Source organism: Myxocyprinus asiaticus, chromosome 11 (genome assembly GCF_019703515.2).
Source record: "Myxocyprinus asiaticus isolate MX2 ecotype Aquarium Trade chromosome 11, UBuf_Myxa_2, whole genome shotgun sequence".
NCBI classification, from domain to species: domain Eukaryota; kingdom Metazoa; phylum Chordata; class Actinopteri; order Cypriniformes; family Catostomidae; genus Myxocyprinus; species Myxocyprinus asiaticus.
In genome coordinates this window covers 22,073,200-22,084,668 of record NC_059354.1, presented here as the reverse complement: position 1 = coordinate 22,084,668, position 11,469 = coordinate 22,073,200, and the positions used below count along the sequence as shown (strand labels likewise).

The 11,469-nt window shown below is 36.8% G+C and overlaps 1 protein-coding gene and 1 pseudogene across 1 annotated transcript; both read right to left on the bottom strand.

Annotated features, from left to right (window-relative positions):
* Nucleotides 1–383: 383 nt before the first annotated feature.
* LOC127448584 (3 beta-hydroxysteroid dehydrogenase/Delta 5-->4-isomerase-like) lies at nt 384–3,029 on the bottom strand. Its single transcript, XM_051711241.1, has 3 exons — nt 2,762–3,029; nt 2,231–2,395; nt 384–1,451 (listed from the first exon to the last, which is right to left on the bottom strand). Exons 1-3 carry the CDS (start codon nt 2,910–2,912, stop codon nt 643–645), a joined length of 1,125 nt encoding a protein of 374 aa, XP_051567201.1. The 5' UTR covers nt 2,913–3,029; the 3' UTR covers nt 384–642.
* Nucleotides 3,030–4,605: 1,576 nt separating this feature from the next.
* LOC127448582 (kelch-like protein 13) lies at nt 4,606–11,451 on the bottom strand (annotated as a pseudogene).
* Nucleotides 11,452–11,469: the final 18 nt, after the last annotated feature.

The following is an 11,469-nucleotide window of genomic DNA, read 5'->3' as shown; positions in this document are numbered from 1 at the left end:
TGTGAAGTGAAAGTGAAATTAACACAATCAAATGGCCCCACTTGACAGATATTATTTTCAGCTGTTTGCTTCTTCAGACTCCCCCACAGAGGCATCTTTTGCACTGAAAAATAAAGACTTTTTTTTTTTCTCCAGTATTTTTGTCTTGTTACGTTTAATTTTCGTACCCAGTTTAAAAAAAAAAAAAAAAAAGTATCCATTATTGTTTAAATTATTCATTAAATTATACAATATGCTTATGGAGTCAGAAAAATAAAATTATTAGAAATTATTATTATTATCATCATCATTAATAAATAGAATAATAATAATTACTATTACTTGCAGTGTGCTGGAATAAGAAATACAATGTTGTTTTAATATTGATGATATTTATTTCTATTTTTTATATTCATACAAGAACAAACATAATATACAGTCATTTGCTAGAAATAATATTTTCATAATGTAAGGCATGCATTATTCACTGATTATATTTCATGCCAAACTACACAACTAATACATAAATAGAGTTAATTCTATGTTTGTATATCTGCTACACTGGATCTCCAGAGAAGGACAGTTTACAATAAACCAACAACCAGAACATGATGACAGATTGAGAAATATGGGAAGCACTGTATTTATACACAAGATTTTAATTTATTTCAAGTGAACTTGTTGCGTCTCTGTGGATAAGACAGATGCTAGCCAATCAGTGGTGCGCCTGCGTGCCTCTTCCCAGTTGTAGCGAGGTGTATATCCGAAATCCCTGTGGGCCTTTTGATATGAGAAACTAAAGGGTGTGTTTAACATGGTCAGTAGCTGCCTATTTAGGGGTGGGGTAAATCTAAAAAAGGGGCGGAGCACAACATGCAGTAATTCCATGAGGAATGACAGAAGATAAAGAAGGGGAAAGGGCAGAATAGGCCTCTCTTGTATCCCAAAGCCGAGTGGTGAAAGAACAGCATAGTTGAAGTCTGAGTAGCTGACAGGTGGGGTGTCGTCTGCAATGTAGTAGAAGTTTCCACCCATTACTGCTCTCTTTTGAGGATCTCTGAGGGCTCGAGCAGCCTGCAGATGTGCTAGGGCTACGTTTCCTACATATACAGGATTCACTTTTGCCTCACGACGCGAGGTTCTCAGCAGCACATTTCCATTGCGGATCCCATCCCTCATGTGGCCTAATGTAAAACGACAGCCCTCTCCATAGATGTACATGGGCCTTAATGCGCAAGTAGCCAGCTGACCTCCGTTGCGGAGCAGCTCTCCATGGGCCTGAAGGCAAATCCGTTCAGCCTCCTCCTTGGTTTTGCTGTAGTTAAATTTAAGACAGGAGGAATAAGGAGTGTCCTCATTACCGTCGATGATTGGTTCACCTCTGGGATTGGGACCAGCGACCTCAATGCTGCTAGTGTAAATAAAGGAAGCCAGATTCTCTTGAATGCATGTCTCAAGCAGTAGTTGTGTTCCTGTCATGGAAAACAGATCAAATTTTCATTGACCCTTTCTGATTTTTAGTGTAATATTGTGCTATGTTTCAATATTTTTGTCTGTCAGAGTCAATTTGTGCTGATTTTTTTATGCATGTGTCTAATGCAAGTATCACCCACAGTAATTGACCCTACCTGACTTACATTTACATTTATGCATTTATCAGATGCTTTAATCCATGGCAATTTACAGTTCATTGAAGGTTGATTTTGTATCAGTTTGTGTGTTCCCTGGGAATCAAACCAATGATCTTGCTGTTGCTAGCACCATGCTCTACCAGTTGAGCTACTTATAAGACTTATTTCAAATACCATACCTTTTTAGTTTTTCTCTCATTGTCTTTTTACTGTCAAACAAATGTAGAGCTGTTCAAGAGAATTAGCATTTTCGAGCCATGGATTCCCTTGGAATTTCGAATGGTTTTTAGAATTAATTTGGTTTACAAGTAAAATAAGGGCTGTGGTTAACATTGCTCGAGACTTTTATGTTTTGTGATACAACATAAATTTATAGTTATACCTCAAATGTACATTTTGAAGCTGTCGTGTGCTCAAAAACCTTTAAAATTGATTACTACATATGGACATGCCATTCATTAAGCACATAAACAGTTAGTCTCTTCAAATAATTTTAACCACAAACCTCATAAATCAAAAATCGCTAATCTAAAAATCCTTTTATTTTCAGCAGGTTGTTTTTTCTTTGATCAAATTCAGTCTTGTTATTGCTTGCCAAAGACCAGCCATAGACCTCTGACCTTTAACATTGACTCCATGCAATTCACTGTATTCAACTGCTCCAATGACATCAATGAGAGATGCAGTGTGAAAAACAAGTGCTGCTCCCCTGCAGGCTCTTCTCAGCAACTCACGGTCCCTGATATCCCCCTCAAACACACTCAGTTTAGTCTCTCCTCTGCAATCTGAGAACCAAAACAGTCAAAGATACAAGAATGTCAAACTGAAAAAAAAAAAAAAAAAAAAAAAAAAATATATATATATATATATATATATATATATATATATATATATATATACATATATATATATACGCATATAAAAAAATACGCATTTTGTTCAGTTTGTTTCTTCTTAAGAAGCAAGGAGGTCGAAAAGTCTGAAATTTGAAACGTGAAGAGTTGCAAATATATGTATTAATGATGAATGGAAAAGACAATTGACAAAAGAGAGAAACACAAAAAGTGACCAACAGACACCACTATAAAGACAAATACAACAGGGATTTGTTAATTTGGATCAGAAATTCTGTAAGGGGAGTATGTACTAACCATCCAGTGACTGTATAAGCTCAGACCGGATGTTTCTGTCCAACAGTCGGACCTCTGCAAGCTTCTCCATCTCCAGCAAGAGTCTGACCAGCTTTTCTCCCAGAAAGCCACATGCTCCTGTCACCACACAAACTTCTCCTGACAGAGACATGGCAACTGCTACTAGCACCAGCAACACTCCACTCCTGGCTGACACTTTGTATTGTGCCACTAGGAATGTTCCAGAGAATAGAGTCTGGGAAACCACAGTGATGTGAAGTGTCCTCAGAGCTGGTGGAATAGGCTGAGAGGGTGGTGCGTTTTTAAGCCTTGATATCTGCCAAGGACAACCCCAATGCTGACGGCTGGGGACAGGCGATGAGAAACGTGTCAAAGTGCTAGTCAGCAGATGTCTGCTTATTTTCAATGCCAACCACTGTTGACATGAAATTATTTGAATTGTTTTATGTAATGGCTTTTCATGTTATCAGATGGGAATTACCTAGGATGGGATTTTAGCTTGGTTTTGCACTTAGGCTGTCCACACAGATATTTTCATTTAGATAAAGACAACATGAAACAGATAATTAAAAGTTATCTTCTTCACTTTTTAATTCTAATGATTCACCATGACCCAGTTTTGAAATGTTGTCTGCACTTACTCTTATCATGCTGATTTCTTTGCTTCTCTGTAAAGCAATTTAGACTGTCTGTGTGTGGGTGAGAACTAGTGAGTTAGTCTTGTTTGTAAGCATTTATTATTATTATTTTTTACATTTACTGTGGATTTCTACAGACCTTGAGATAGTTGTTCTTTGGCTTGGTCTGTCTAAGGTCTTATCTAAAACATTTTCATGAAAAATGAACTAGTCAAGGTTTTGGGTCGAACTGTGCCCTGCACACAACTGACAAAGTACGGAATACCATTTTTTCTACTTTAAAGGCATAGGTCACCCAAAAATGAACATTTTGTCATAATTTATGAATTTATCACCTTATTGTTGTTTCAGACCTGTAAGACTTTGTTTAATCTGTTAAATACAAAAGGAGATATTAGTAAGTATGTTAGTCTCAGTCAGAATTCACTTTCATTCCATCTTTTTTCCATACAATGAAAGTGAATGGTGACTGAGGCTCTCATTCTGCATAACATCTTGTTTTATGCTCTATAGAAGAAAGAAAGTCATATGGGTTGGGAACAACAAACAAATGACAACAGAATTTTCATTTTTGGGGGAACTATCCTTTTAAACTGTACTGTCAAGAACTCAGTAGTAATTGTATATTCTCTAGTCCTTATTTAGTTTCCAAATAAAGTGTGATATATTATCTGTTTAAACTAAAACTGTAAATAAATGTGGCAAAATGCACACATCAGTCAAAATAAGCTGAAGGTTGTAATAATATAAATTAAGGTTGAAATAATATCTTTGTACAGCTAACCTTTCTGTGCAAAACACACACACACACACACACACACATTGGTGCGGCTATCCTTATGAGGAATCTCCATAGGCAATGTTTGTTTATACTGTACAAACTATAGATTCTATCCCCTAACCCTAACCCTAAACCTATCCCTCACAAAAAACTTTCTGCATTTTTACATTTTCAAAAAAGACATGTTTTTTTAAGCGATTTGAATTATGGGGACACTAGAAATGTCCTCATAATAGAAACACACACACAGTATTTTGGCATGTATTCTCAAATGGCAAAATATTAATTAATTATTATTATTTTTTGCCATGACTGTAATAGATGGACATTATGTTCTATTATGAGAGAGAGAGAGAGAGACACTTGATTGAAAACAACTGAAACCAAACACAATTGTTTGAAAATACTTTTATTTTTGCATTGCACATAAATATCGTTGAAGTAAAAATTGATTTAGAATACAGATAGAATATAAACATAAAACAGTATAATTTAGAGATGCAATATTAAGCACTGTGGCACACAAATTTGGGATCAGCCATTGAAAGAAAACAGCATTTCAGCTTTAGCACAGTCATGAGTGCTTAAACAAATAGCACAAATGCTGTTGTTACAAAACTGACATGTACTGTAACTAAACCATTTAACCAGTTTGCACTTGAAGCTTACCACATTGCTGGCAAAGTGAAGCAAAATTCAATACCTCACATTTCAAGTTTTAATGCCAACAGAGATTTCAAAACATTGGTAAGACTTTACAATAAAGTTCTATTTCTTTCTTATCATTATTAAATGCAATAGGTATCATGAACTAACAATGAACAATTTGTTTTTACAGCATATATTAATCGTTTAATGTTCATTTATAAAAAATAAATAAATGCAACTGTTCATTGTTAGTTCATGGAAGTTCATAATGCATTACCTAATGTTAAAATATAAAACTTAATTAAAAATAAAAAATAAAAAAAAGTATTACTACTGTATGTGTTGAAATTAACCAAGATTAGTAAGCGCTGTAAAAGTATTTGTTCATTGGTAGTTCATGTTAATGTTGTTAACTAATGTTAATGAATAGAACCTTCTTGTAAAATGTTACCAAAATAGTTAATCTGCCTTCATTTTTGGAAGTTAAAAGAGGACACTCCTGTATCTGATCCTCATCCACTGAACCCTTTAGACAATGAACTGTCATAGCGCATGCTGAATACCTCCAAGAGGCTCTAGGACGCTAAATACCTTCTCCCACTCATCCTTTTCAGGGTCATAACACTGCATAATTCACCATGCACCTACTGTTCCAAGAATAACCCCCCACCACATAGATGCGCTCCTTCAAAACTGCCACACCAACATCGCTCTGACCCCTGGGCATTGGAGCCACCACTATCCACTTGTCAGATGCAGGGCTATAGAACTCACAGCTTAGCACATAACCATAGTCATTAGTTCCCTGGAAGTGGTTGCCACCCATGACCAGGGTTGGGGAGTAACGAAATACATGCAACGGGATTACGTATTTAAAATACAAAATATTAGTAACTGTATTCCACTACAGTTACAATTTAAATCATTGGTATTTAGAATACAATTACATTCAAAAAGTATTTTGATTACTGAAGAGATTACTTTGCATTTTATTGTCATTTGTTTCATTTAATATTTAGTCCTTTCAGGTGGAAAACATTTATACATATAAATGATGCGATCCAAATTGCATCTGAACAGCAGTGAAACACTTTCTTATGATGTGTTACATTCATACGAGCAGACAGAGAAGTAAGTTTGAAGTAAGTTTGGAGCAGAAGAAATAGAAATAAACCTTGTGTAAATTGTCAGCTTTACGCTAAGCTAAAATGCTATTTCTAGCCATTTTACATGCACATGTTACCAGGCATGATCATATTTTTTTATCAAGAAAATTCACGTTGGATCATAATTTCTTTTTTTCTAGTAAGACCTTTGATATTAGGGAAAAAATCTTATTCTTGATAATAATTTTTGTATTGTTTTCCTGTAAAAATACCACAAAATCCTTAAAACAAGATCAATTTGATTTATCTTGTTTTAGAAACAACACTGCATAAGATATTTAGGTTTTTCAGAGAATGTATTTTTAACGTGTGTATTTTGTATTACTGTACTGGCAGAGTTTTTATAGTCAAAACAAGTGAAAATACAGGCTGCTCTGGAAAAAGACGGTGTGGTTGTTTTAAGGAGCACAATATGACGATACATGAACAAAAATGAGCTGCATGGTCGAGTTGCCAGAAAGAAGCCTTTACTGCGCCAATGCCACAAAAAAGCCCGGTTACAATATGCCCGACAACACCTTGACACGCCTCACAGCTTCTGGCACAATGTAATTTGGAGTGAAGAGACCAAAATAGAGCTTTATGGTCACAACCATAAGCAAGATGAATGCAGCATGTTATCAGAAAATACTGACAGACAATTTGCATTCTTCTGCACGAAAGCTGCGCATGGGACGCACTAGGACTTTCCAGCACGACAATGACCCTAAGCACAAGGCCAAGTTGACCCTCCAGTGGTTACAGCAGAAAAAGGTGAAGGTTCTGGAGTGGCCATCACAGTCTCCTGACCTTAATATCATCGAGCCACTCTGGGGAGATCTCAAACGTGCGGTTCATGCAAGACGACCAAAGACTTTGCATGACCTGGAGGCATTTTGCCAAGACGAATGGGCAGCTATACCACCTGCAAGAATTTGGAGCCTCATAGACAACTATTACAAAAGAATGCACGCTGTCATTGATGCTAAAGGGGGCGATACGATACAATATTAAGAACTAAGGGTATGCAGACTTTTTTTCATTGTTGCCATGTTTTGTTTTATGATTGTGCCATTCTGTTATAACCTACAGTTGAATATGAATCCCATAAGAAATAAATGTTTGCCTGCTCACTCATGTTTTCTTTAAAAATGGTACATATATTACCAATTCTCCAAGGGTATGCAAACTTTTGAGCACAACTGTATATATCATTTTTGTGTATTTCTATATATACTTATATTTTGTATTGGCTTTTATTTATTTGTAATTATTATTATCTCTGTCTTGTTGCTGTATTGTTTGTGCAGTGGAAGCTTCTGTCACCAAGAAATTATCTTTGTATGTGTAAGCATACTTGGCAATAAAGCTTTTTCTTATTCTGAAGTGTTGGGCAATGTCTTATACTGAGCCCCCGACCCACACTGCAAGCAATGTTTATTAGAATCATCCCTATGCATCTTTTTAGCAATCTAAAGATAATGTTTTTAATACTGATTCCAAAACCCTATATAATTGTATAAAACATGTTTATTTCTTATCTTCCCATTGCTTCAAATTCCTTTATTTTGATTGGTATCTTTGCAACTCTTCATACAGGAACATTCTCACGGTTTCACAACAGGTTTGGCATGCCCCTTTCAGACTGCGGTCTAACCTCAGAAGAGTGACGCACTTCAGCATGATGTATATCTGTTTCCTGGCTATCTGTTGTTCGCTTTTGATTCTTGTTTCGAGAACCTCCCCTCTAGAATTTTTTTTTTTGGGACTGAATGTACTGGTAGACCTCTTGTGCTGTGCATTCATTCAACTCAAGCAAAGAACTGTGGTGGATTAAAGCCATTTATCTAAACTTTGTGAGGCTCATTTAATTAGTTCACAAAATATCCTCTCACTATGTGGATTTCACTTATAATTATAATTTTTTTAATTTAATCACACATTATATATTTGCACATATACAGTGAATTTTTTTTTTTTCACATATCCCAGCTAAGCTGGGGTCACTTGCAAAAATGGATGTTACTGCATTGATGCACAACTACATGTAGAATATTTTAGAGATGCACTGATGCCATTTTTAGAAATTAAATATAAGGAGGCCTACCCATACTTTCTTTTTTGGTACTTGCCAATACCAGTTCATTTCTTTTAGTAATGTTGTCATTTACAAGTCCAGTACAGTGAGGCAGATGCATCTTCCCCCCCACAAGATCTTTTAACTCAAATTACAGAACACATAGCTGATCACCAAGGCATTCTAAACTTAAAAACACATTTGTTACACTTAGGTTTTTTTTTATTTATTTTTTTTTAAAGCCTAACAATGTCTGAGGTATCTAATTTATAGATCATATCAGTCTCTGCCAGTGCTCAATGTACTCTGTGCGCCAGCTTGCACATCAGCAGCTCTACGCATTTGTATGTGTGTTGTGTGATAATGTTTTTTTGGTATCAGAGCATTTTAACTTGGTCAACCAGCTTCATCCGACCAATATTTTTTCTGGTAGACAGTGTGGCTATGCTTGATCAGCACTCAACCAGCATAAACCAATAAGCTGATCTTTTAAACAGGATGATTGAAAACTCAACTGACAAATACATCAGACCACCATGTACTGTGCCTGCGTGTCCATAATGAGGTTCATTCATTGGTGCAACAAAAGTCCACTCGTTCTTGTTCAAGTTGTAGCACTCCATAGAATCTATGGGACAGAGAGTTTTTGTTTTTCACAGGAGAATTTAAGACAGAACATTTAGAACAGAGTTAAAAAAAAAAAACAGTAATTGCTCAGACAAGTCCTTACCAATCTCACCGGTGGTGTTTCTCCCTCCAACAGCATAGAGCTTCCTCTTAAGGGCACTGAGATGGAAGAATGTCCTCTTCTCATTCAGATAGGCCACCTGCAATCAGCGGTCAAAGCGAGGATCATACCTGTATGCACTGTCCACAGCTGTCTTGCCCTTGGTGTCATAAGTGCTCTGACCTCCAACAATGTAAAGGAAGCCCCCAAGAAGGGCCACGCCATGCTGGTAACATGGCACCTCCATGGGTTGGAGGGCCCTCCTGGTGCCACCACCTTCCTCATGATACAGTCTGAGATCTTTGCTCACCACCTGTTGCTGCCTCATTACACTGCCCAGAACAACCAGGTAAGTGGAATCTGATCAGATCTTTGTCCTTTCTGTCTGCAGTGCCAGCTGGAGAAACAGTAGCATCTGGTAGTTGCTGGCCTACAGGAGGAGGTTAAAATAAGCTGTATGCGATCGTCTGAAGTGCTCCTCTTCCTCCTTTCCTCTGTTTACTCCCTCTTCTCTCTTGTTCTCCAGAGATCTGGAGGAGCTCAGCAGGGGACATTAAAGGGAAGCGGATATGACGCATCAGGGAGAAGACAGCAGAATGACTTCAGAGAGTTTATGGGACAGCCAAGCACGGAGGTTCGGTAGAGCTCCATCTTAGAGAATCCACTCATTGAGTCGCTGGAAAGGGCGTAGGTCATGCTTGCCTCAGATAACTGCAGGAGCCGGCCGCTCTGCACCAGTGCAGAAAAGTTGTTACTTACAAAAGTGTGGACATGTCTTTGGACATACACCAGGAGAAGATCTCTGGCAATGTTCTTGACTTCTACACAGTTTTCTATGGTGATCTGCCATGAAAAAAAGCTGCCATTAATGTTGGCTGTTGAAAAATATTTTCTTAATATTTTCATATAAAAAGGCCACCCCCACGCCACCAGCCCCTACTGGCGCTTTAACAATATCAATATGTGCCATAATTTGATTTCAAAACAAAACTCATAACTCAGATTCATTCAATGGCCTATATTCAGCAAAAGCAAATTTAAAGGAATGTTCTGGGTTCAATTCAAGTAAAGTTCAATCAACAGCATTTGTACCATGTTGATTACCACAGAAAAAAAAAAAAGAGGAAGCAAAAACCGCGGTTACAGTAAGGCACTTTGATTGGAATCGAATGGGGCCAGTCCATAAATGTTACAATACAGACTGTTTCAAAAGTATAGCCACAAGACATAAAAAATATGTTAACGTGATTTAGTGTGATAATATCTCTGTTCTATATGATTTTAGTGTGATAAAATTTTTTTTTTCTGGTAATCAATATTATACCACAAATGCTGATAAACCAAACACATTCCTTTAAAACTTGGGAAAAGTATTACTTTATGGAGTGAATGATGAAAACAAGTTTATGTCCCAGGATGGCATAGTTTTGATATAATTGTCTTATTGGCATTAGTGTTTCACTTGAATGACAAACATATCTGATTTTTGTGCTGTTTTTATCTAGTAGCTACCATATCATGTTTTTTTACAATTAGGTCTGAATCTAAAGTATAGGCTATAACTTCTATGGAAAATATTTCATACTATTTAGAGAATATGTCAGAAGTGAAAATAGGTACAACTGGCCTCTTAAATGCAGAATGCTTTTAACATTACAGTATTTAAATTATTAGGATTTAAATTACCATGTCTGTAATTTCCCAACATTGTGGATGACTGTGACAATGACTGCCACAGTCAGCATCGGGGTCCTTGTCAGTCATCATCCGGCCCTAGATGGCATGCTTCTTTAATTATTCACAAACAAATACTTAATGAAATTCATGCAAAGGAAGAATGAACACCACATTTTAAGGGGTTTATACCTTACTGCTGAGCAGCTGGTTGCAAAAGCTGAGAATGGGAAGCACCTGGAGGAAGCTCGCCACCTCTAGTGTATCCTGGAGGGTGCTCACACTTAGGTTTAGATGAGATGTGCAAATGAACACAATGATGTTCTTCAGGCCTGTGGTGCTCACACCATGGAGCTTAATTTCCTTCATTTCCTGTTCTCTCATGCCTCCTATCACTCAAAAAGAGGAAGGGAGATAATAAATTAGATCAATATGGATTGATCCACATTTTCATCTCTCTCATCATTGGTAACCTAATTATGAGCTAGAATACAGAAAAACTACACAAAGTTTGAATGAAATGCTAAAAAAAACAAAAAACATTTTGTATGATAAACACAAAACTCACATAAAAAACAGAGTTACCCATTTACTCTTTCCATTTACTTAAACCACTTGGTACCCAAAATAAATTATTTCAATAATGCATTTTTTTTATAGTCTTTTTAACAATCCAACTTAGATCCTTCTTAGTAAGAAATATATCAAGGAATCCCTTAAGAGCTTCTATGAGTTAAATGGCCAAATCCATTCCGATGCCCTTAAAGGCAGAACCAGACCACCACATGGAGCTGAGTGTTCACTTTTATAAGGCCTTGAATAACTTGACTCACCTGTGAACATGGCCTTGAAGTAATCACTGGATGAATTCATGATGACCCTGTGAACTGGGAAAGTTTCATTGCTGTCGCCAGGCACCAGAGTGACATCACAAAGCGTCTAATCACATCGAAAATTATCCAGCTCCCTGGGACAAGGCAAAATGCCATGAATCTATAGATCCTAAACATCTGCAGTC